The sequence below is a fragment of the Salmo trutta genome, chromosome 25 (genome assembly GCF_901001165.1).
Source record: "Salmo trutta chromosome 25, fSalTru1.1, whole genome shotgun sequence".
NCBI lineage: Eukaryota > Metazoa > Chordata > Actinopteri > Salmoniformes > Salmonidae > Salmo > Salmo trutta.
In genome coordinates this window covers 31,530,799-31,558,783 of record NC_042981.1, presented here as the reverse complement: position 1 = coordinate 31,558,783, position 27,985 = coordinate 31,530,799, and the positions used below count along the sequence as shown (strand labels likewise).

At 43.7% G+C, this 27,985-nt stretch overlaps 1 protein-coding gene across 1 annotated transcript; it reads right to left on the bottom strand.

Annotated features, from left to right (window-relative positions):
• LOC115162417 (lysozyme g) lies at positions 1–25,184 on the bottom strand. The gene is made up of 8 exons (XM_029713700.1): positions 24,942–25,184; positions 24,213–24,296; positions 23,894–24,093; positions 1,608–1,764; positions 1,375–1,515; positions 1,079–1,129; positions 724–885; positions 1–509 (listed from the first exon to the last, which is right to left on the bottom strand). The coding sequence occupies exons 1-8, from the start codon at positions 24,943–24,945 to the stop codon at positions 400–402; spliced, it is 909 nt and encodes a 302-aa protein (XP_029569560.1). The 5' UTR covers positions 24,946–25,184; the 3' UTR covers positions 1–399.
• Positions 25,185–27,985: the final 2,801 nt, after the last annotated feature.

The following is a 27,985-nucleotide window of genomic DNA, read 5'->3' as shown; positions in this document are numbered from 1 at the left end:
TCAGAAAAATAAGAAATGTTTAATTACATTGCGCAATGACAAGTTGCTGAAAGATTCAACTACAGAAGAAACTTGGATGAGACTGTTTGAAGTTTTGTAATTATTATAGGGTGTATTCATAATTTTCAACATGTCTATAAAGGTTAATAACAGTAAAACACATTTTTACCATAACCATGTCTGTAGAACTACTGAGCTCATTTCAACTGCAAAATTAGGGAACAATCCTCACAGAGAACTTTAGACTTTCCTACAGAAAACCTGTTTTTCTTAATGGCAGAGTTACAACGGAATTTTTTAAATTCAGTTGACAAGTAGAATACTTTAAGCACGCAGTATCAACAGTGTGAGGGTGTATTGCAGTACTGACAGGTGTTCTTCAAAGCCTCTATGGAACATTTAAGAAAACCTTTTTTTCAGCCATCCCACAGATCCTCCTAATGCTCCTCCGATGGCTGCTCCAGCACTTCCAACAACTGCAGTGGCCATTCCCGAGAGCCCTACGGCACCTTGAGGGAATACCACACAATGTCTGTCACGGTCTCACTCACATCTGAGATCTACAAACATCCAATACATTAAAGTAGAAAAAGCAAAACAATCTATGATCCATTCTGTCCAGTCGTAGGAGCTTGTAACCCCACCATCATCTTAGCTGTCAATGGTTTTATTCAGAACTCATTGGAATATTGTATCTTTGTTCATCTTTGGTTCGATCTTTACCTGCTGACTGAAGAACAGCAACAAGACTCCCTGCTGCTACCCCACCTCCATTGGCTATGGCCGCGGCAGACATCATGCTTGCTGCTGTTGATCCAGCTGCAATCCCGCCAGCACCAAACCCGATCCCTACGAGGGCTATTGGTGCCAGGACAACAGCAGAAACTGTGAGGTCAAGCACACAAACATTTTAAAACACAGCCAACCTCAGTTTGACAATGTGACATTCCAATGATACTTTTACATTTATATAATTGTTTGAAAATTCTTGTTTTCTAACTAAATCAACCACAAAAAAAGCTATACTATCAAGATAATATAGAAACATTTTACTTTATGAAAAGTATAATATTAATACCTCCTCCCACTATAGCTGTTGCAGCAGCTGCTACTATAATGCCATAGTTTCCTAAATAGGGAAGAAAATAGAGTACATACAATGAACTAGAATTTTTTATTTTCAGTACATTATAGCATCAGCATTTTTTTTTATAAACTGAATTTGTGACTGTTTGGCATCAACCATAAGAGTTTGCTGAAAGATTTAACTAAACAAGAAAATTGGATGAGACGGTTTGAAGTTGAACCACACAGTGTAATTTGGTGTATTTATCATTTTCAACATGTGTATAATGGTTTATAACAGTTATGTACTTGTTTCAGCATAACCATGGCAGTAGAACCACTGAGCTCTGGCAACAACATCATTGGAGTAGTCCATTCCAGTGGTACGAGCGTCCACTTTCTCATATGACTCTACACAGTCTTGTCCCTTATTGTAGGCTGCTATTCCCCCTGGGTAAATAACATATTGCAATAGTTGCATATTCAATTGAAATAGGTATATTCATTATTTCTATAAAAAACTCTGAGAAAAAGAGTATTACCTTTCAGCTGCTGCTCCTTGGTCCATGAATTAAATTTCTTCTGGATTATTTTGATGAAGCCAATCAGAATTTCAGTGCATTGTTGGAGATGCTCCTCACTGTTCCATTCCCCCTTTGGAGTGTGCCCGCCACCGCTCGGGGCTGGGGTAGTGTCAATCTGTAAAAATGTGTGATATTTTACAGAAATCACCAGGGCTGTGGCGGTCATGAAATGTAGTCAGCTGGTGATGGTCAAGCAAATAACTTGTCGGTCTCACGGTAATTGACCGTTACATAGCAAACACATTTAGCAACTCCTGGCTTCCACACATAGCCTACAAGCCACTGATGCAGACCTTTGGAACATCTACATTTTAAAAAGTCTAATAAATCCATCTAATATAGCCTACACCATCACAATAAATCCATTATTTATTTTAGACAGGTCTAAAGAAGCATGATATGAAGAAAATGTAGTCTATTTCAGAATAGCATACTCTGAGTTGTCCTTATGTTAGGTACTGATCTGGCTATGGGCTACACTAGTTCATTTAGCAGACAAGATTTGCTTAAAATTCCATGGCATTATTTTATAGTATGAAGAATACAAATGAACAAAGCTGAATAAAATATAAATATTTTCTCCAAGTGATTTGAGGGAGTGCGCTCATGCGGTTATTCTGTGTTGGGTGCTTAACAAAGAAATAGGTACTCCTATATATTTAATTTAGAGTTATTAATGTAACTTTATTTCTACAAACGTTGGGCTATATGTTTTGATGTTTAATACATTCTAAGGCTGCATGATGTGACTCTAATGATGATTTGAAAAAAGTCGCTTGAAAGGCATGAGCTCTGATTTGTTTTTTTGCGCAGGCTGTATACACTTCAGTCTCTCATTCACAATTTGACAAGCACTTGAAAACGCCTCAAATTTCACGGCGGCATCCCCTTTGTGGCCGTAATTTATTTGAAAAAAAGACATGCCTTTTGCAGCCTGTGGCCGCTGTGCCCTTGGCCCGGAGTGCTGCGTTTTGCCCTTCTCCCTGAGCTCTGCGCGCTCCTAACCACCTCACTCACATGGCTCTCCATCATGTGATTGGGTCTTTCTCACAGGCTACAAGTGAAGACTGATACATCGGGGACGCAACTGCGCACGTCCTTATCCAATTCCAAGGTGCATATTGAAGATATTGGAAGAACTATCTACATTTACTTTGTCAGCCAGCAAGATAAGTAGGCCTAACACGGAACCCAAACCGGCTGCGCGCGTGCACCATTGTGCATACATTTATTTTGTCCCCCCACACCAAACGCGATCACGACACGCAGGTTAAAATATCAAAATAAACTCTAAACCAATTACATTAATTTGGGAGCAGGTCGAAAAGCATTAAACCTTTATGGCAATTTAGCTAGCTAGCTTGCACTTGCTAGCTAATTTGTCCTATTTAGCTAGCTTGCTGTTGCTAGCTAATTTGTCCTGGGATATAAACATTGAGTTGTTATTTTACCTGAAATGCACAAGGTCCTCTACTCCGACAATTCATCCACACATAAAATGGTCAACCGAATCGTTTCTAGTCATCTCTCCTCCTTCTAGGCTTTTTCTTCTCTTGACTTCATATTGTCGATTGGCAACTTTGAAAAATTAGGTGCATTACCACCACCGACCTTGTTCGTCTTTGTCACCCACGTGGGTATAACCAATGAGGAGATGGCACGTGGGTACCCGCTTCTATAAACCAATGGGTACCCGCTTCTATAAACCAATGAGGAGATGGGAGAGGCAGGACTTGCAGCGTGATCTGCATCAGAAATAGAACTGACTTCTATTTTAGCCCTTGGCAACGCAGACACTCGTTGGCGCGCGCGAGCAGTGTGGGTGCAATAATTGAATAATATAGATTTCTACATTTATTTTGCAACGCTCGCGCATGCGAAGCGAGTGGTGTAGTCAGCCTGTAACAAACAGCAAAAGCACTAGCCTATGTCAATCTACTATCACCCATAGTACAAAAGTTGGCCTAGTCTATTCTGCGTGAGAAATAAATATTCCGAATATGGTCAAGGACAGTTGCGGGATGCAATAGATACCAAATTAATACAACCACTATCATCAAAAAAAAACTTTCAGGCAATGTGGCTGACGCAACAGATCAGAACATTTCTTAACATTATAAATGCGGCAATGAAAAAAAACATGGCAGTAGCCTATAAGCGCAAATGATCCATCAGCAGGAAAACACCATTATTAAGTGACCGCAAATGTGATTATGCGTGTAATGCTTTTACTAGAAAAGGTGCATTTTTATGGTGAAAATTATTTTCTCTAAACTTGAAACTCACATGTTGCTTATGTATGCCAGATATGCTCTAAACCCATTGTAAATAGGATTAAGGGGCTTCATTTTAAAGAAGTTATTTGGCCACTTTAGTTGTGATACAAACCTTATCAAAACATATAGGCCTATGGCCTAGGCTACATGAGGTCTGCGACTATGATTGGGGGAGAAAAAAATATTTAAAAAATATATGTATATATATATGTATCACTAAAAATATAAAATGCTGGGCATCACTCACAAGTAATAAAATATAATTCACAAGTTATAGGCTAATATTGTCACCCATCAGACTATTCTTGATTTAATCTGGTCTTTACATATATACAGTTGTCATGACTGTCCTGATCAGGTCAGGGTACAGGAGACCACCACCCTACAGATTATCTCCCAAACCCCCAACAGAGGAGGAGAGATCTAGGGGTCTGAAGATGTGGGGGTTTTATGACACCTCATGCCCATAATACAGAGAAATTCCTTTGTCCTAACAATGGAGAACTGGCCTCAGAACATTAAACATGCAATAAAGGGACTTTGGAACAATGGTTTCCGTCAGCCACAATGGTGGTTATGACGAAAAGTGGAATATTAAAATGTATGTAACTTTTGTATTTGTTTTTAAAGGTTAAGAGATGACGTTATTATGAAAACATTGTACCTTTAAGAGTTTTCCCAGTATATGCCTGATGTTTATACATTGTACGCTGTTTGGAAAATATCCAAATCAAACAGAATGTTTTGATAAAGATGAAATGTGAAGTTAGTGTCTAAAATCGGATTTTTAGCCAAATCTAAGCCTTGCCCCCTTTACTTGGTCCGCCCAGAGAATTGCCCTAAAGGCTGTTACACCCACTTCTGACCCGAGGGTATAAGACAGGAGAGTGAAGAATTAACATAGAAGACTATTGACCCCAAGCTGCAGCTAAGGTCTAACAAAGTCGACGAACCCCAAAACGAAACACAAGGTTGAAGACAAAGAAATATTTTTCTACACGAGCTACGGACGAGTAGCTGTGTCTAAGCGGGTGAATTCAAGCCGAACCACCCAGCCTCCACTCTCCATTGAATCGTGGTATCGACACCATTCGAGCCGAAGCTGTGAGCTCTGAGCTACAGAGCTGTCTGTCCTCAGAAGACCCCTTTCCGATTAAGGGTGAGGATCAGACCACTTAGCCAAGAAGGACACTGACATCGTGAGGACAACCAGAGAGTTGCGCCGGAGAACTGCGTCATTTAGAAGCCTAAACGACCCACGCGGAGCTTCCCACCTGAGAACTCCAACACGTAATTACATCATTATATTCTGACCCATAAGAGCGGCAGTTCGGGGCAAGGCTAATTTTAAATAAGCATGGCTGACAAATGAACCCAAATGTATATTTCTCTCGTGTACTTCCTTTCTTTCTCTCTCTTTAAAATCCCCATTTTGGGTAACAAGCGCCATAATGTGTTGGCCCGTTATACTAAGTCCTAATCAATAGCTAGACTGTGTTTTGTGTATGTGCATTTTTATCATCATTTTAGCTTGCTAGTAAATAAATAATCAACTAAGATTGGTGTGGTAAATTCAGTGGTAAAGCCCGGGTCCGTGCAGATTCCCGGATTATACGACTTTCAGATTATGAGACTGTAGAGGAAACTGATTAATTTAGCGACTGTTGTAATCGATATTCTGATATCCTTTGAGTTAATTTGGGAAATAGAAACTCAATCAAAACAATGTTCCCATGGTGCCCCAGGTTAATGAGTTAATAATTGCTTGATTCATTGCTTAATTCATTTAATCACGTAATTATAAACCGTTAATCATTCGATGAGCAACAGTCGTCACATTAACTAATACAACGTCACGACATATGGCGCCCCGTGTGAGGCATCTAAGATAGGACTAGGCCGCACTGTTGTGTTATTCCATATCAATTGTGTAGCAATATATATACATTCCATTAATAGCTATAGGCAGGACTAGTGCGGGAGAGAAGTGTGTGTGTGTCGTTCCATTTGACCCAGATACTGGTCGGGAGAGAACGACCCCCGTTGTATATCTGACCAAAGCCAGTGTGAAGGGGGTCTACTGAATGCTACGAGCTAGGGCATATGTACCAGCCGATGCAGGCATTCTGAGAAATAATACTAGTTGGGCCTAACGTAGTGTTATTTCTGTCGATCGCTTTCAGGAGTGATCTGACTCGGTCATAAGTAATTCCTAGAGCAGAGGACATATGAGCCAGCCATTACGGAAATTAGAGTAGATATATTCGTTTGACCGAAGCGAAGTTATTATCTCTCTACCTCTCGCGTTGGGTAACGGGGAGAGGTTAAGGGTTGAACGTGAGACGTCACCAAGTAAACCCGTTCCCTTGTTGGAGGGAACATCCCTTGTGCGGCGAGGGGGAAACCCCGCGCAAGGAAAGCTAAGCATTGCGCCAGATGCTAAGCTAACAAAGGGGAGCCGCCATTTTTGTTTTCTTCTTTGTTCATAGTGAATTCCCGCGTTAGACGGGAATCCTGTGAGATCTCAGCTTGGGCTATCCGTAACCTCTGGCGAAGAATCGCCAGTCATTTTTCGTGAAATAAGTCAGGTTACGCTGTAGGATATCAAACCAGTCTTAACTGATTAGATATCATTGTCTTGTTCAATTTTATACATACATTAAATTGATACACTACCTCTCCAGGTTGGTTATGGGAATAATACACACACGAATGTGCCATAACCAATGAGACATGGTTAAACTGTTCCACGTTAACTTAGATATAGCAACTATTTCAGGTTAATTAAAGCTAATTCCTTTAGCCTATACGGGGTTGACTAATCATTCAAATTGATTAATAGATTAAAGCTGTTTTACCAGCTTAATGGTGTTTAGGTAGACTTTTTAACAGTTTTGTAAAATTCTATTTTCACTGGTACCCTGTCGATTTTAGCTTGTGTTAACAGTGACCTCCGGTGGTGAAGAATCACCAGTAATTATTTTTAAATAATTCAGGTTATGCTGTACGATATCTAACCAGTCTCAACTGATTGGATATCATTGTCTCGTTCAATTTAATATACATTAAATTGCTACACTACCGTCCAGGTTGGTTATTGGAATAATACGCAAACTAATGTGTACTAACCCATGAGACATAGTTAAACTTTTCAACGTTAACTTAGAGATAGCAACTCTTTCAGGTGAATTAAAATTAAAATTCCCAAATAGCCGATACAGGTTAGATTTATCATTAAAATCGATTTAATCAATTAAACCTGTTTTGGCAAGTTCAGTAATAACCAACTCACATTACTGACCCAGTCTTGATGATTCATTGACGTTTACAAACTGAGTTAAATCGTGTTTGCAGCCTCCAACTAAAAACCCCAAACATTACGTAAATTGAAATAACTGACAATCATAATAATGAGCAATCCATCAGATGGGTTTCCACCCATTTCCCCTCTAATCAGTGGACCTTCACCCACGGAAAGATTGATCGCGGACCTCAGCAACGATGCAAATCCTAACTATGCCGAGGGGCTGAAAATGTTAGATTTCAATGCCATAAGCGAGAAAAATGCAGACATTGCGACAGACGCTCTTCAAAATAGACCATCAGGCGGAGGCCTTGTGAAGGTTCTCTCCAGTTTAGCCCTCAACTATGCCCACCAGCAGAGATGGACAGTGCACCAGTACCTCAGTGCCCAGCAGAGGCACGAGCAGGAAGCTGGGGAGTTCAAGGTACAGGTGGAGAGAACCAGGGAGCTGGCATCGAAAGCCGAAAAAGATAAGCTACTGCTAGCTGAGGAACTGTGTGTGAGAACAGATAAATTGGAAGATCTGTCTAACACTTATAACAAAGAACGCGAACAATCTCTTGACCAAGTCCGTATTCTAAAAGAACAACTCGGCTTAGCCAAAACTAAATACGATGAAGTCCACGCGAAACTAGATGAATCGGACGAGCTAGCTAGAAAACGGGGCGAGCAAATTGATGCCCTACAAACGGTTGTGAATGAAACCACTCAAAGCAATAATGCTCTATTCCAAAAGCTGCAGACCAAAGACGATCAGTTAATGAACACAATGACCAAGTTGGAGGACAAAACAGCAGAACTCATTGAAGTCGCTGATTTAATGAAGAATGAGAAAGACCAGGTGAGAAAGTTGGAAAATGTGACCTCTAAACAAAAAGGAGGACATCGCATCACTGGATCTCTCACTCCACACTCGCGACCTCTCCCTGCAAACCATGACAGATAAGTATGAGGCAGAGCGAAAAAAGGGCGACACCTACGTGTCGAAAATAAACACCCTCAACTCCCAGGTGGACTCTGCGATGCAGCATAACACCACCCTTAGGTATCATCTGGAGGAACTCCAGAACAGTCACGCGCTAGCGCGGGACAACCAAACCAAGCAACCTAGCTCACATCCGGAGCTAAGAGAACGAGGGAATGTAGATGACAGGAGATTTCAGCCTCTTTCTCTTGGCCATTCGGCCCACAGTGAATTGGGGCCTCCTCGCCAACACAACCACAGCTTGACTTTTCCTCTTGGCCTCTCGGCCGACAATTCTCCACGGGAGAGTGCAGATGCTCCCCGTGCACTTGGCGGGGATCGCCTTGACAAAATCGTCAAAAACTTCCGCCGCTTCGACCCCGTTCCGGGAAAGCCAAACGACACTGAGACATTCTTAGCCGACATAGAGGACGCCTTGGATGGCTACCCAAACGCTACGAATGCAGACAGGCTCTATCTTTTGAAGCGAACGTCCAACAGACACGTGACAAGGTTCATCCGTCTACAAGAGCAACACGTGCAAAACGACTATGCTAAACTTGCCACGGTTTTGAAAATAGAATTCAGTGGTTCTGCGACTCGCAAACACGATAGTTCGTTGGCTAACAATATCAGACAAGCTCGAAATGAACACCCACAAGCCTACTATCACCGGCTTCGTTCAGCTTACTTTGGCATGCTCACTGAAACAGGAATGGAAGACCTATTACCGTTCAAACAACTTTTTCTGTCAAACATGTCTCCCAACTTCATTAACTACTTGGGCCCTACTGCCCACGTCGGGTTGCCAATCTCGACGCTCCGAGAGCTGGCAAGCACCGCTTTTGAAGCATCAAAAGCAAGCCGGGCTAAGAGCCCGGACATCTCGACTTTCGAGCTTAGGCGGGAACCATCACTCGAATTAGAAGGGGCTGCATCAGGGACATATGCTGTAAAAGAGGACGATCAAAGGGGGTGGCTACCAAGTAACCACCACCCCGACAACCACCGCCGTAACAATAGCTACGATGAACGTCCCCAATCTAACAGGTCCCGTAGAGATCAACCTAGCCGACATGCCCCTCCACCTAACTCTCACAAAGGGTCAGGACACAAAGGTAACAAGCGTAACAAGGGCAACAAAGTGTTCAACAATGATTTAAACGCTAACCGAAATGATATAGAAGCTCTGATAAAAGATGTACTGCATCGTAAGAAATTTGAGAAAGAGGACAAGGATAAATCCTCATGACTAGGCGTAAAATCGTTGGAAACCGAGTCCGCCGAAATTCATGCAATTCAAGAGGACGCAAACCCTGTGAACTTGGCCATGAGCCCGCCATTTGTGGCAAAGGACAATGTGAGTTCGACTCGGAACTTAACCGAACATGTGGTTTTCTTGTGCGGCTTGGGTGATTCACCAGCCGACACTTACCGCCCTCCTCTGATAGGGGGCGTGTGCCTAAACGGCACTAGGGCTGAGGATACCAGGCTGGCCTCCTGGTCAGAAAAATCCGCAATCAGTTTGGAAATGTTCAACGAAATTTCGAAAACGGCTAACTGCCATCCCCTTGTGCCGAAAACGTTTAGATTTCCACTGGGAACGACTCCCCAGACAACACTCACCGCAATAGGGGTGTGTGCGCTATCGATCCGCATTGGAACCAAGGAATTATCCCACTACCTACTGGTTGTCGCGGACCTCCCACATACAGTCTATGTGGGAGCGGACATTTTGGTAAGATTGGGTGTTAAACTTGATACCATACACCAAGTTCTTTGGTCTTTGGCGCAGCCAAACCAACATGCCTTGTCTTTCGACCCGGTGCGAATGGCTTCCGGGCAGACTATTCCTGAAGCTTGCAAGACGATAACTGAGTCCGCCATGTTGATACCGGCAAGAACCACAGAGGTTTCTGTAAGACTGAACCTGGCGCCCGGATACCGGATGGAAGGCACCACTGCGTTCTTCCAACCCTCCCCAAAACTATTCGACTTGGGGCTAACTATCAATGGCAACCCACTGTTGGAACTAACCGCTAGATCCACTTACCTCCTGGTACAAAATCTGACTCAAGCGGATATTTCCATTCCTCGGCACACTCAGCTAGGAACATTGATCGATTACGCCTTCCATGATTTTGAACTAGTTGTTCCTGTGATTGGGCCTCTTCCGTCCTCCCTACACCTAGATGGCGAGGGAGGTACGCTGTTTACTTGTCAGTCAAAAGCAATAGCACTAACTCCCGTATTGCCACTGGACGACACATCGGCATTCCGGCTGGATGCCGATCCTGACAGCAACCTGTTAATATACTCCATCGTCACGGAGGATGATATTGCGTCTCCTCCTGCATGCGAAGTACACTCTTGTGAGAAAACAACCGATGACTCTTCCAAAGGTGACGTGCCGTCACCACCCGATGAAGACCTGTACAATGTCGCCGAACCATATCCTGGTTTCCATGCACAGGTAATACAACTACTGTCGGAGGCTGATGCTCTTGTCAATGACACTGAACGCCATCAGTTGAGAGAATTGTTTAACAAACACAGTGAGATCTGGTCGACAGACTCGCTGGATTGCGGGGTTACGAGTATCCATGTGGTGCGTATTCCTACGCCACCCGGAGCAACTCCTACGTTCGTTAGACAATACAAAATCCCGCTCGCAGCATACGCAGCAGTACAAGAGATTATCGATTCCTTATTAGCTAAACGGATAATCAGGGAATGTAACAGTACATACAGCGCTCCCGTGTGGCCCGTTCTGAAACCAACGGGTAAATGGCGTCTTACCATTGACTATAGACAACTCAACAAACTGGTTCCGTTGTCTCGTTGGCCAATGACACAGCTCGACCAAGAGTTGCCAAAGGTGGCAAACGCCAAGTACTTCTCCACAGTCGACGTGGCAAATGGTTTCTGGACCATGACAGTCGACCCGCGTGACCAACACAAGTTGGCTTTCTCTTTCTCGAACAAGCTCTTCACGTTCAATCGTTGCCCATTCGGGTATGCGAACTCCCCCTCAGAGTTCAACATCTTCCTGCACAAGGCGATGCCAGACGCAGCCTCTAGGGGGACGATAATTTACGTGGACGACGTTCTCATGAGAAGTGAGACTTGGTCACATCACCTCAATGAAATGGACCACGTTCTCACCCAACTCGGGACTGCAGGGGCTAAGTTGGCCATCATGAAAGGGCAATGGTGCAGGACCAAGGTAAACTACGTTGGGCTTCTGGTGGGTGCCGAGGGCATCCTGCCACAGTTTAACCGAATCCAAGCAGTCCGCAACATCAAAACACCTACAACCCTTCACGAGGTGCGCAGCTTCTTGGGAGTATGTAATTACTCCCGTCAATTCATCGAAAACTACGCCGACTTGTCAAAACCGTTGACTCACCTTCTTCAGAAAGACACCCCATTCGTTTGGGATGTCACTCACAACGAAGCGGTGGCTTCCTTGAAAAACCTGCTTTGCGAGGCACCCTGCCTGGTATACCCCAACAAAGACAAGACATTCTTTTTGGAAGTCGGTTTCTCAGAGCACTGCCTTAGCGCTGGGTTGTACCAAAAATACGACCAAGACAAACGTGTGGTTGCTTACGCGAGCAAAACACTCAACCCCGCCGAACACAAATACTCAGACTGCGAAAAAGCGCTGCTGTCGACAGTCTGGGCGATCAAACACTTCACCAGTTATGTCGGCGGACAAAAGGTGATCATAGAAACATGTCACCAGCCTGTGACTTTTCTGAAAAGCCAACGAATCCGTGAGGGTGCTGTACACAACAGCAGGATAGCGGCTTGGCTCATGACGCTGCAGAGCCATGATGTAGTAATCAACTACGCAAAAGCAAAGAACCTGCCTTTGGGCAGTGCTTTGGCGGTGTGTCAACACTGTGGTGACTCCGGACCAACCCCGCGTGACATCGCTCCGCCATTGCCTTCGAACCATCACTATTTCGAAGAGAACGTGTGTCTCGACATGCCGATGGCATTTGTAGATGGCTGTTCTTACCGCCATCTAGACCACTTGCAAGCTGGGGTGGGATTGGTATGGCACAACGACATTCCGTGCAAACCACTTCAATTTCAGCTTGGCAACAAGACCAGCCAGTTTGCAGAAGTGGCTGGCGTGCTGATCACCCTGCAAACAGCGGTGAAACACGAATTGGCAGAACTGGCGATCTGCACCGACTCAAACTACGCGAGACTCACCTTCTTATGCCACTTGCCTTTTTGGAAACAAAAGCACATGACTACTTCAAGTGGTAAAGAGGTGAAAAACAAAGAGCTCATTCTAGCTTGTGATGATCTCATCACCAAACACGACATACAGGTGTATTGGAAGAAAGTCAAGGGACACTCCAAATCACCTGGTCGTGACAAACTTGGCAACGACCATGCTGACAGCATGGCGAAATCTGGTGCTATTCACGGCACCCCTTGGGTGTTTGCTGCTCGAGACGAAAAACCCACTGAGGAAGCTATGGTGTCTGCGGTAACGCGTAGCCATGTAGCACCACGGAAAACGTCGTCGCACAAACATAATGTGTTGCTAACGCATTCATTCATGAATGGCAACCTGGTAGCAATGCAACACCAAGATGAGTCCCTCGCCACTTTGATGGCATTCCTGTCGGATCCTGTCAACCACCCAGTGTCCGAACTGGCTTTGGCAGGTTCACACGACTTGCGTTCGCTGTACGCAACTAAACAGCACCTCACACTTGTAGATGACCTATTGGTGTATGTTTCAGAAACCGACACCGCTCGAAGGTGGGTGGTTCCTAAAACACAGAGGGGGATAATGATAGCTCATGCCCACGACGAGCCATGTGGAGGCCATAGGGGGGTCAAGGCTACATGTGAAACATTGCGACAGGTGGCCCACTGGCCTCACATGGAACAAGACGTGGCACGATACGTGAGGGGGTGTCTAGTTTGCTGCCAGTTTCAACCCACCAAGCCACTTCACAGAGCACCCCTGCAACGCAAGGGTGTGTCTTACCCCTGGAGCTCGATCCAGATCGACTGGGTCGGCCCAGTTGCCAGGTCTGCCAGAGGCAACAAGTACCTCCTCACAGTGACTTGCGCATTCACAAAGTGGGTGGAGTGCCTGCCGGCGACCAATGACACAGCGGAAACCACTGCCGTTCTTTTGCTAAACCACGTTTTCAGTCGTTTCGGCCTGCCAGGAGAAACCGTGGACAGCGACAGAGGAACCCACTTTTCGGCAGCTGTAATGACCGAACTGTGGAAGCTCCTGGGAGTCAAAGCTAAACTCCACATCGCGTGCCACCCTAGGAGCTCGGGGGGGTTAGACCAGAGCAAACAATCAATTGTCAGAATCTTGAGGAAATATGTGGCAGCCAACCACAAAGATTGGGACCTCAAACTCCCATTGGTACTGATGGCAATCAGAGCCACACGCAACAAGTCTACGGGAATGACACCCTTTGAGATGATGACGGGCCGGCAAATTACCCTTCCTCTGCATCTCCTGTACCAACCGGGAGATGTCGCCGCAGCCACCGCCTACACGGCTCATCAATACGTGACCGACTTGCGGAACCATCTCCAGACTACCTTTGCGTACGCTCAAGGACAATTGGAAAGAAGTGCAGAAGGTGACAAGACCTATTACGACAAAAAAGCCTCACACCAGGTGTTCGAGGTCGGAGATAAGGTGTGGTACTACATATACACCAAACCCGCGGGCGTTGCAACAAAGTTCCTGCCCCACTGGACGGGGCCACACGAGATTGTGGTGAAGCTATCACCTGTAGCTTACCAGATCAAAATCAGCAAAGGTCAACAAAACGCCACATTAAAGTGGGTCCACCGGAACCAAATCAAGTTGTACACTCCCCCCATGGGAATAGAAGGGGTGCTAGCCAGCACCGAATAGATAAAAACCCTAGCAAAAAACCAGAGGTACTAAGAAAATTCTTAAGTACCCTCAGCTGATCCCTTCCAGGAGACCAGTACGTTGCACCTAATATCTTTTATTCTCTTCCCAGCTACCAGATATACATCTGTTGTCACTAGTGATATCGTCCTGCGCTGTACTGATTAAAAATAAGAAAAACAGAAAAATAGTTGTCAAAACAACTTTTGTTTACGAATACAAATAACTGAAATAATCCAACAATCTCTGATTATGCGTTTCTGTAGGATGGAGTTCCTTTGGATGATCCTGACACTCTGCGCCCTGGTCAAAACCAACCCAGCAGACGTAATCACGAACGGACCCCCTACGGGAATCGTTCTCCGCGACGATCCAGGACTCCTCATAACTAACTGCAGAGTACACACGCAGAGGGTATATGTCCGCCTAGATGCAGAGAATGTGTACCGCCAACACATTCCACCTGCGGCGCATTTGAGTTGGGCCGGGGCTGACTGGACCAGCCAGGCAATTAAGCACGCCCAGCTAGACACTGCCCATATGTTGGCCCAACTCCAAAAGTTCACAGTAACCCAGTCAGAACTAGCTGAGCCCAGGCGAGAAAAACGATTCGTCGGGGCGCTACTATCGATAGGGGCAGCCGTAGGGTCACTATTTGCCCTAGGTACCACTGCCGTCAACGCAGTCAGTCTAGCCACAGTCAAGAGGAATGTTAGGGAGATTACTGAAGAGATGCCACTTATCCAGCAGCAGATGAAGGCACAGGCCCTTAGGTTGCAACATGTGGGAAAGTCTCTCCAGGACACTATTCTGGTGGTCAACACACACGCTACTCTCCTGAACAAAACTATCCTGTCTGTAGGAAAGCTAGCAGAGGTCATGAACCATGACTATGCCCATGTCCAATTGGTTCGGTTGTTACTGGAGGATTTTCTCCGTGAAGTTAGCTCTTCTATGGACCACTTGGCCATGAATAGAATCCCCTCATATCTAGTGCCCCTCTCAATGGTGCACGACATATTGACCTCAGCTACTTCAACCACACTAAGGCCGTTACAATCACATTTGGCCTATAGTCTGGGGTCGGCCATCCCAATACACATTGATGTTGATCGTAATGAAGTGGGTTTTCTACTGACGCTGCCGGTTGTTGAACTGGAGAATATCTATAGATTGAAAACGGTTCTCAATGTAGGATTTTGGCGCGACAGTACCCACGTAAAGATTGCCACGCCCCCAGTTGTAGCTTACCAGGAAAACAACCCAGATTTCTATCTCACCCCTAACCTGCTAATGTGTACTCTAACCAAAGATGTCCACTACCTTTGTCCTAGCAAACCATTTGTCAGGGATAACACTGAGCGTCTTTGTGGTATTAAAGCTATCACCAGCGAAGAACGCTGTAGAGCCAAACTAACAGCCAGGGATGGGGCCACCACCACACAAGTGGAGGTGGTAGGGAACCGATGGTTGGTCAACACACCGTTCGCGTCCGCCACTATGACTTACGAACGCCATGACTCCATCACCCAATTGAACCTCCCCAACCAGACTGTTTTTGTTACGGTACCAGAGGGGGCGATTATTCACGTAGACGACCTCGCTCTATACCACCTTCCCGACGACCGGATAGACACAGAGATTGAAATGCCGGACGCTTTTGCTAAACGTTCCCTTGAGTTACCACAAGCCATTCAATACCAAATCCAGTACGAGGGACCCATGACTGTCGATCTTAGCGTACTGGATGAGGCACTGTTAGTCGACCCGACTGACTACAGACCAAAAGATTGGTCTGTCGCCCGCTCTTGGACGGTGCCGGACAGTATCCTGACTGTTACCATGATCCTTGGTCTCATTTCCCTTGGCGTGTGCACCTACTACGTACACAGGCGCACACGTGCAATGGAAGACCTAATGAGGTCTTATACTAGGATCACCCGTGGGACGGAAGCGATCCCGATTTTTGGAAAGGTGGCAATGGATCCGGAAACCCTCTTACAGGGCCCAGTCCCAGCCTCCTCTCCCGAACTCGCTAGGTCAGCCCAGTAATGTCCCTAATGTAAGCTTTGGCCTTCAGGGGCCAAGTTTTTCCAAGTGCCTTAACTACCCACCTGCAAGTAGGATCAACCTAGACATGACATTAGAGACAATGCCATGATAGAGCTATTTAGCCAAGGCCTTGGACATATATAGAACATAGTCCATATTAGATGATTAAGGTGTGGTAGACATATTTTGTATACTTTTATGTTTTTATTCCAATTTTTCGTTTCATTACCTTTGACACTTAGGAAGCCTTAGAGCCAAGACACCGCTCGTTTGGGGAGGAAATGTAATGATGTATTGCCTGAGTGTTGTGCGTTATTAACGTCTGCCAAGTTACTGCCTAGGTCCACTAACCGGGATAACCGGACGACGGGCCGGAACACAGAGCCACTGCCAGACCTCCTTGATCCATTCTGGTGGTGATCCACAGCTTGCGGAAAGCCTACCAGGGGGAACCACTAAAGGGGGGGGGCTGCTCTGATGATCCACAGACCAGGACATCCGATGGTCATTCTTATGGTGGGTTGCAACATGCAGAATCATTCCAAGTTGAACCTACCAGAGGGGGACTGTCATGACTGTCCTGATCAGGTCAGGGTACAGGAGACCACCACCCTACAGATTATCTCCCAAACCCCCAACAGAGGAGGAGAGATCTAGGGGTCTGAAGATGTGGGGGTTTTATGACACCTCATGCCCATAATACAGAGAAATTCCTTTGTCCTAACAATGGAGAACTGGCCTCAGAACATTAAACATGCAATAAAGGGACTTTGGAACAGCCACAATGGTGGTTATGACGAAAAGTGGAATATTAAAATGTATGTAACTTTTGTATTTGTTTTTAAAGGTTAAGAGATGACGTTATTATGAAAACATTGTACCTTTAAGAGTTTTCCCAGTATATGCCTGATGTTTATACATTGTACGCTGTTTGGAAAATATCCAAATCAAACAGAATGTTTTGATAAAGATGAAATGTGAAGTTAGTGTCTAAAATCGGATTTTTAGCCAAATCTAAGCCTTGCCCCCTTTACTTGGTCCGCCCAGAGAATTGCCCTAAAGGCTGTTACACCCACTTCTGACCCGAGGGTATAAGACAGGAGAGTGAAGAATTAACATAGAAGACTATTGACCCCAAGCTGCAGCTAAGGTCTAACAAAGTCGACGAACCCCAAAACGAAACACAAGGTTGAAGACAAAGAAATATTTTTCTACACGAGCTACGGACGAGTAGCTGTGTCTAAGCGGGTGAATTCAAGCCGAACCAACCAGCCTCCACTCTCCATTGAATCGTGGTATCGACACCATTCGAGCCGAAGCTGTGAGCTCTGAGCTACAGAGCTGTCTGTCCTCAGAAGACCCCTTTCCGATCAAGGGTGAGGATCAGACCACTTAGCCAAGAAGGACACTGACATCGTGAGGACAACCAGAGAGTTGCGCCGGAGAACTGCGTCATTTAGAAGCCTAAACGACCCACGCGGAGCTTCCCACCTGAGAACTCCAACACGTAATTACATCATTATATTCTGACCCATAAGAGCGGCAGTTCGGGGCAAGGCTAATTTTAAATAAGCATGGCTGACAAATGAACACAAATGTATATTTCTCTCGTGTACTTCCTTTCTTTCTCTCTCTTTAAAATCCCCATTTTGGGTAACAAGCGCCATAGTGTGTTGGCCCGTTATACTAAGTCCTAATCAATAGCTAGACTGTGTTTTGTGTATGTGCATTTTTATCATCATTTTAGCTTGCTAGTAAATAAATAATCAACTAAGATTGGTGTGGTAAATTCAGTGGTAAAGCCCGGGTCCGTGCAGATTCCCGGATTATACGACTTTCAGATTATGAGACTGTAGAGGAAACTGATTAATTTAGCGACTGTTGTAATCGATATTCTGATATCCTTTGAGTTAATTTGGGAAATAGAAACTCAATCAAAACAATGTTCCCATGGTGCCCCAGGTTAATGAGTTAATAATTGCTTGATTCATTGCTTAATTCATTTAATCACGTAATTATAAACCGTTAATCATTCGATGAGCAACAGTCGTCACATTAACTAATACAACGTCACGACATAGTGGATATAAAAAGTCTACACACCCCTGTTAAAATGCCAGGTTTTTGTGATGTAAAAGAATGAGGCAAAGATAAATCATGTCAGAACTTTTTCTACTGTTAATGTGACCTATAATGTGAACAATTCATTTGAAAAACAAACTGAAATCTTCGAGGGGGAAAAATGAAAAATAAAAACCTTACAATAACCTGGTTGCATAAGTGTGCACACCCTCTAATAACTGGGGATGTGGCTGTGTTCAGAATTAACCAATCACATTCAAACTCATGTTAAATAGAAGTCATTACACACCTGCCATCATTTAAAGTGACTCTGATTAATCACAAATAAAGTTCAGCTGTTCTAGTAGGATTTTCCTGACATTTTCTTAGTTGCATCTCAGAGCAAAAGCCATGGTCTGCAGAGAGGGATTCTCATCAGAGGGATCTCATTGTTGAAAGATTTCAATCAGAAGAAGGGTACAAAATAATTTCCAAAGCATTACATATACCATGGAACACAGTGAAGACAGTCATCATCAAGTGGAGAAAATTTGGCACCACAGAGACATTACCAAGAACTGGACGTCCCTCCAAAATGTATGAAAAGACGAGAAGAAAACTGGTCAGGGAGGCTTCCAAGAGGCCTACAGCAACATTAAAGGAACTGCAGGAATTTCTGGCAAGTACTGGCTGTGTGCTACATGTCACAACAATCTCCCGTATTCTTCATATGAATGGGCTATGGGGTAGGGTGGCAAGACGGAAGCCTTTTCTTACAACGAAAAACATCCAAGCCCGGCTGAAGTTTGCAAAAACAAACATCAAGTCCCCCAAAAGTACGTGGGAAAATGTGTTATGGTCTGATGAAACCAAGGTTGAACTTTTTGGCCAAAATTCCAAAAGGTATGTTTGGCGCAAAAACAAAACTGCACATCACCCAAAGAACACCATACCCACAGTGAAGCATGGTGGTGGCAGCATCATGCTTTGGGGCTGTTTTTCTTCAGCTGGAACCGGGGCCTTAGTCAGGGTGGAGGGAATTATGAACAGTTCCAAATACCAGGCAATTTTGGCACAAAACCTTCAGATGTCCGTTAGAAAGCTGAAGATGAAGAGGAAGTTCACCTTTCAGCATGACAACGACCCAAAGCACACATTCAAATCCACAACAGCATGGCCTCACCATAAGAAGATTAACGTTTTGGAATGGCCCAGCCAGAGCCCAGACCTGAATCCAATTGAACATCTCTGGGGTGATCTGAAGAGGGCTGTGCACAGGAGATGTCCTCGCAATCTGACAGATTTGGAGCGCTTTTGCAAAGAAGAGTGGGCAAATATTGCCACATCAAGATGTGCCATGCTAATAGACTCCTACCCAAAAAGACTGAGTGCTGTAATAAAATCAAAACGTGCTTCAACAAAGTATTAGTTTAAGGGTGTGCACACTTATGCAACCAGGTTATTGTGAGTTTTTTATTTTTCCCCCTCAAAGATTTCAGTTTGTTTTTCAATTGAATTGTTCACGTTATAGGTCACATTAAAGGTGGAAAAGGTTCTGACATGATTTATCTTTGTCTCATTATTTTACATCACAAAAACCTGGCATTTTAACAGGGGTGTGTAGACTTTTTAAATCCACTGTACGTGTGACATTTGTTTTGATTTAGAATGGACCATTATCATGCACCGGTTTCGAAACTGGGACAGCGGGAAAGAATACATGTCATCTATGCACTTAAATAGTTAATGGAGGACACTTTTCCCATTGTTCATTTTCATGCCAGCCAGGTAGCCTATACTGTTGTAAAGATAAACAATGTTCTTAATATGAGAAAGTTGAGAAATGAATATAGAAGACCTAGCCTATAGAAAGCTGATGGGATCCTCCCTCTTTTCAGTAGTGGCCATCACTCTGTTTTCTCACACAATTGCATAGCCTACAGAAATGTTGCGCAGCATGAGCTCTCATTAAGTTTTTGATTAGATTTTCGAACACATTTGCATTGATGTCAGTGATTAGAGGGACAATAGAGTGCTGAGTACGTGGCAGTTAGCAAGTTTGGTAGGCTACTAATGACCATCAGCAGCATCAGAGCTTGAAGAAGTCTAATTACTTCATGACTCGTGACCACCGGTGTGGCGGTAATACGGTCACCGCAACAGCCCTAGACACCACTTACATTGTACAGTAAAATGCAATTAACTTAGTAAATGTGTCGAAACAAGAACGGTTCATCTGGGAAAAAATGAGAAGTTACATTTTAGCTTTATGTTCAGAAAAATGAAATGTTCAAAAAAATGGCGCCGACAGAGAAGGCTGCCTTTACTTCTAGCTCTTAGGAAACTTATGTGGATATATTGAAGCAACATCTCAAGACATCAGTCAGGAAGTTAAAGCTTGGTCGCAAATGGGTCTTCCAAATGGACATTGACCCCAAGCATACTTCCAAAGTTGTGGCAAAATGGCTTAAGGACAACAAAGTCAAGGTATTGGAGAGGCCATCACAAAGACCTGACCTCAATCCTATAGAACATTTGTGGGCAGAACTGAAAAAGAGTAATGAGGCCTACAAACCTGACTTAGTTACACCAGCTGTGTCAGGAGGAATGCGCCAAAAATGAGAAGTTACATTTTAGCTTTATGTTCAGAAAAATGAAATGCTCTGTCGGCGCCAAAATTCACCTAACTTATTGTGGGAAGCTTGTGGAAGGCTACCCGAAACATTTGACCCAAGTTAAATAATTTAAAGGCAATGCAACCAAATACTAATTGAGTGTAACTTCTGACCCACTGGGAATATGATAAAATAAATAAATCACTCTACTATTATTCTGACATTTCACATTCTTCAAATAAAGTGGTGATCCTAACTGACTGAAGACAGGGAATTTTTACTAGGATTAAATGTCAGGAATTGTGAAAAACTGAGTTTAAATGTATTTGGCTAAGGTGTGTGTAAACTTCCGACTTCAACTGTATGTTTTATAATGAACTGCTCATGGTGTGATTGTGATAACATACAGGAACTCAAGTTCATTTGTTCACCAGACCTAGAATACCTCAATCAAATGCTGACCGTATTACCTCCCAAGAGAATTCTCTTTGGTTATAGTCACAGCCGTGTATATTCCCCCTCAAGCCGATATCATGACGGCCCTCAAAGAACTTCACTTGACTTTATGCAAATGGTATACTATTAGGCTATTTCTCTCGAGGAAAACGTTACAGAAGGTCTATCAACACATTGGCTGTAGTACTCCCGCTGCTAAAACACTCGACCACTGCTACTCCAGCTTCCGGGATGCCTCCAAGGCCCTCCCTTCGGCAAATCTGATCACGACTCCATTTTGCTCCTCCCTTCCTATAGGCAGAAACTCAAACAGGAAGTACCTGTGCTAAGGACTTTTCAATGCTGGTCTGACCAATCGGAATCCACGCTTCAAGATTGTTTTTCGATGACGCGGACTGTGATATGTTCCGGGTAGCCTCTGAGAACAACATAGATGTATACACTGATACGGTGACTGAGTTTATCAGGAAGTGTATAGGAGATATTGTTCCCACTGTGACTATTAAAATCTACCCTAACCAGAAACCGTCGATAGATGGCAGCCTCCGCACAAAACTGAAAGCGCAAACTATCGCATTTAACCATGGCAAGGTGACTGGGAATATGGCCGAATATAAACAGGTAAAACATCAGTACAGAGACAAAGTGGAGTCGCAATTCAACGGCTCATGCACGAGATGTATGTGGCAGGGTCTACAGACAATAACGGACTACAAAGGGAAAACCAGCCAAGTCGCAGACAACAACGCCTTGCTTCCGGACAAGCTAAACACCTTTTTCACCCACTTCGAGGATAACAGTGTCAATGACGCAGTCCGCTAACAAGGACTGTGGGCTCCCCTTCTCCATGGCCGATGTGAGTGAGACATTTAAGCGTGTTAGTCCTCGCAAGTCTGCCGCCCCTGACGGCATCCCTAAGAGCATGCGCAGACCAGCTGGCTGGAGTGTTTACAGACATATTCAATCTCTCTCTTTCCCAGTCTGTTGTCCCCACAAGCTTCAAGATGTCCACCATTGTTCCTGTACCCAAGAACGCAAAGAGAACTGAACTAAATGACTACCGCCCATAGCACTCACTTCTGTTATCATGAAGTGCTTTGAGAGACTAGTCAAAGATCATATCACCTCTACCTTACCTGACACCCTAGACCAACTCCAGTTTGCTTACCGCCCCAATAGATCCAGACGATGCAATCGCCATCGTACTGCACACTGCCCTATCGCATCTGGACAAGAGGAATACCTATGTTAGATTCTTGTTCATTGACTATAGCTCGGCATTCAACACTATAGTACCTTCCAAGCTCATCATTAAGCGAGGCCCTGGGTCTGAACCCCGCCCTGTGCAACTGGGTCCTGGACTTCCTGACGGGCCGCCTCCAGGTGGTGGTGGTAGGAAACAACACCTCCACTTCGCTGATCCTCAACACAGGGGCCCCAAAAGAATGCGTGCTCAGCCCCCTGTACTCCCTGTTCACCCATGACCGCGTGGCCACGCACGCCTCCAACTCAATCATCAAGTTTGCAGACGACAACAGTAGTGGCCTGATTACCAACAATGACAAGACAGCCTACAGGGAGGTGGTGAGGACCCTGGGGGTGTGGTGCCAGGAAAATAACCTCTCACCCAACGTCAACAAAAAAAAGGAGCTGATCGTGGACTTCAGGAAACAGCAGAGGGAGCACCCCCCTATCCACATCAACGGGACAGCAGTGGAGAAAGTGGAAAGCTTCAAGTTCCTCTGCGTACACATCACTGACAAACTGAAATGGTCCACCCACACAGACAGTGAGGTGAAGAAGGCGCAACAGTGCCTCTTCTACCACAGGAGGCAGAATAAATTTGTCTTGGCACCTAAAACCTTCAAACCTTTACAGATGCACAATTGAGAGCATCCTGTCGAGCTGTATCACTACCTGGTACGACAACTGCACTGCCCACAAACGCAGGGCTCTCCAGAGAGTGGTGCAGTCTGCCCAACGCATCATCTGGGGCAATCTACCTGCCCTCCAGGACACCTACAGCACCCGATGTCACAGGAAGGCCAAAAAGATCATCAAGGACAACAACCACCCGAGCCACTGCCTGTTCACCCCACTATCATCCAGAAGACGAGTTCAGTACAGGTGCATCAAAGCTGGGACCGAGACTGAAAAACTGCTTCCTAATCATCACTAGCACATTAGAGGCCACTGCCCTATATACGTAGCCTTGAAATCCCTGGTCACTTTAATAATTGGAACACTAGTCACTTTAATAATGTTTACATATTTTGCATTACTCATATGTATATACTGTATTCTATCCTACTGTATCTTAGTCTATGCCACTCTGACATTGCTTGTCTAAATATTCGTAATTTCATTCCTTTACTTTAGATTGTGTGTATTGTTAGATATTACTGCACTGTTGGAGCTAAAAACACAAGCATTTCACTACACCAGCAATAACATCTGCTAAACACGTGTGTGACAAATACAATTTGATTTCAATTATCAAATATAATGCCAACATTTGACCTCAGGAAGGGAATAAATAAGATACAATTTCAATTAAATATGAAGCCACTGCTTATTCTCTCAAACATGTGCCTACCTGCATAAGTCCGAAGGCCTTGCCATTGTCACCCCTGCCGTGCTTGTCCAGTCCTGTCCCAGCCCGGGACTCTCTTGAGATGATGCCACAGATGACAGCTGGGTCCACTGCGTTCCTCTCTGCCACCTTCATTATGAGACCCTTGTACTTGTTCATGTCAGCAAGGTCATGCTCTGCCATTCTGTGAGATGCAGGCACCCCTTTAGGAAAACAGTAAAGAAAAATGATATAATCAATTTCTTAAAATAAATGCTATGAAATTGATTAATACTGGATATTGTATTGAATATTTGTGAATGAATAGCCTGAAAGTGCATACCTTCGTCATTTTTCCCATCAGCTTTTGCTGTCCTCAAGTCAGCACCACTTGTTTCTACATCCATAATGTTTCCATAGCGAGAGGCTAAATGACAATCAAGAAGAATAAGTAGCCTATACTTGTGTCCACTTTTTTTCAGATCATGGAAATTCAAATTTTGCAACCCCCAACAGTGTTTCCACATCTGAAGTCAAAATTGGCTATATTGTAAAAATTAATGAACACAATGTGGTTAGAGTTAAGGTTAGGTTTAAAATCAGAAAAATTGTGGAAGTTTATGACTGTGGCAGCTAGTGATTACCAACACAGAACACGAAACATATGCACACAAACACCAGGGTTAATCTGGGGTCAGACTCAGCCACAATGCAGTGCCACAACATGAAAGATGAAGTGTTGGCTACTACATTTTTGTACAAGCCCTGTTGGAGGCTGTCAAAGTGCCAAAACAGTAATGCATAGAGCCTCCTAGTTCCGGATAGAACGGATTTCCCTGGTTAAATTAAAATATTAATTCTGTCCACGTCAATCAATAAGACCAGAGGTCCACATGTTCGTGAAGTTAATTAAATTGGCTAAGAATTAGCTCTCGAGAACCCAATGCCATGTAGGGAGAAGGACTACTAGCTAACAATATGCCAAATACCATAAATACTTGAAGAAATGTATTAAAGTATTTTTGCAAATACTTCCCAATATTATGCAGAGTAACTGATAAATCAAGCGCACCCATGTTGATGTTGTCGCTTTGAAGTTCTTGAAACTGGAGGATCCTCAGTCAAACACACAAACCCAGCAATATGATTTCAGACGACTTGCTTCTTCCTTCCTGTCGATTTTTTGAAAGATCTGTTGATGTTGAACGTTCTAACAAACGTTCTAACGGACTCTTAACTTTCGATTTTGCTCTTTCCAATCTCGCGAGGCGTATCCCTGACGTAGATGGAGAAAGTAAACAGTAAAGTATATTTCCGTAACAACTAAGAGCATTGAAACGAGAGGCTCAACTTCCACTGATTTGGTGCCCTGGCTACCACTCTGCGCAAACACTGTATGTGACAGTAAGAGCGAAGTCTTGCATCTCAATATGTGCATTGCTGTTCGTGACAACTTCATTTCGCTGAGTCAAACACAATTTACAAAACGCAGGCCTGTTTGCAGACAGAGTGCAATCCACGCTTTTGGTTTACCTAGCCACTGTCAAAGATGTAGTATTTTCAACAACAACAAAAAAGTTGTAAATGCCATTCTCAAATCAATGATCTCAAAGTAACTACAAAATAAACACTGTTATAGGCAGTGCTTGACTTGGGCAGGAGCTCACCAGAGCTGAATACTGGCACCTCAAATGTTCTACTGTTTTAGCTCCTGTTCCTCTTATAGAATATTAGCTAAAACAATATTGTGGAGTTCCTGCATCTACATTTACACAGTCCCTGCACCCAAAAGGAGTATGGGCACTTATTTCAGTGCAAGTCAAGCACTGGTTATGGACACACCATTATAAGTATAGCCTATAAATCTGCAACCACAAACGTCATTTTATACAGACAAATGCTTTATTTTTCATGCATTTTCACTTCATAAAATATAATCATCTCCTAAATTGACATAATTAAAGTAGAATTGACCAATGACCCACAACCTTGACAAGTTTAAAATATATTTTCTTAGGTCGTCATAGCAAGGGAATGCATTGCAATACTCAGATCTTTTCACACTCATCAACACATCGTGGTTTCAGTCAAATGAAGCATGTCAGAAATCAATGAGAATTGTTGGTTCCGTTTCTGTGCTCCGTTTTTTTACTTAACAAATAAGGAATGTTCAAAATGTGTACTTCAGTCATAAAAATTTTAATCAAATACAGCTGTAGACAGAAGTCAAAGATCAAACCTTCTACTCATGAGACCAAGCCCATGCATACAGTTTTACAAACTTGCAAGAGAGATACAACAGTTCCAGTGTTTCCTAAGTACTCAGCAGTAAATGTCCACTCCCCAAGTTGATTTATAGAGGTCTGTCTGACTAGTCTCTTATCTCTTTCACTCCCCTGCAGGGTTCTGTGTCTAATCTCTTTTAGCCTTGAGGCGCCTTCTCACAGACACCCTGCAATAACTCACACATTTCTCAGACCGTTTCTTTCTAAGATGCAGAGACTAGAATATACACACATTATATTGTGGCAGACCAGGGGGTTTGGTCAAGAGTCTCCCCCTGGTGGCTGACCTGCAGTATGCCACAAACACTGACAAAAGATCTGACAGGATTGTCACTCAGAAGGGAACAGCTGATACAGTCTAAGTCGAAATTGAAAATAGATTCATCAAAAAAACAAGAACGCCTGCAAAAAGATTAACGCAGCCATACTCATCTCTTGAGTCCAAGCAAAAAGTTAGTCTGTCTTTTAAAAATCCCAGTAGATCGATACATTTTCTTTGCAGTCACTGAATCATGATGATCAAAATTGGAAGTACCTGTACAGCTATCTAGAAGAAGAATTATGGACAATAACTCTCCTTTTATGGATATTTCACCCAAAAATGTTACACGCATCTAATCAAATAATATTAATTATAAAAGAAAATACAAAATAAGCGGATTCATTCATCGGTATCACAATCCAATTCCATGTGTACAATACAAAGGCAGGTTTGCTCATTGTTTTGTAGACTATCCATTGGTGCAAAGAAACACTACCCACAATGGACATAAGGAAAGGCTAATACAATGGAGGAGCACAACTGATATGAATGTATAGACTTCAATCCACACCAAAGAAAAACTATAAATGGAAGTTGCCAATGATGCAGACTTAGGAGTAGCCCAAAGTTACTTGTAAAGAATGCAGTTGGGTTACTTCTATCTCTGCATGTCTGCAATATTGTAAAAACTAAAATAAAAAAGTATACAGTCCATTGCGTACATGTTTCCATATAATGTACATGGTAGGACACTGATGGGGTGATTTAGAATTGCGTGCAGTATACTGATTGCTGGAAACAGTTGCACACATTTCTCTTCTGATGAAAACAATGTATTATATTCTGTGAACGTGTAACAGTATTGCTTCCGTCCCGCTCCTCGACTCGACCCAGGGACCTTCTGCACACATCGACAACAGTATCCCTCGAAGCACCGTTACCCATCGCTCCACAAAAGCCAAGGCTCTTACAGAGCAAGGGGAACAACTACTTCAAGGTCTCAGAGCAAGTGACGTCACCGATTGAAAACGCTATTATTGCGCACTCCGCTAACTAGCTAGCCATTTCACACCGGTTACAAACGGAGCACTTAACAGTAAATTTTGAATTCATGGACGGCATTTCTATTTAATTCAAAAGGTGTTCTAGGATTTGCAAGTCAGGTACTAAGGCAAGAAAATGATCAGAAGTTCTGTAAATGTATTTGATCATTGCGATTCTGCTATAGATACGAACACAGATCCAAATATTGCTAGTACGCGATTGAGAAAAAATGTCATCTTGGTTATTCCAGAAATAAGTCTTGCATAATTGGTCAGATTATGTTTGCATAGTCTGTCCACTAGAGACTATTACTCTACCATCAAACATCTTATTTTTCTTCTGTATAATGGCGTTCACACATTCTGTTTGTAAAAAAAATTAAAAAGGGGAAAAGGGGGGAATGCACAACCAACTAACCCTACACCTACAGAGCCTTTGGAAAATATTCAGACCTTGACTTTGCACATTTCGTTACTTTAAAGCCTTATTATAAAATTGAGTTAATTGTTATTCTTTTCCTATTCA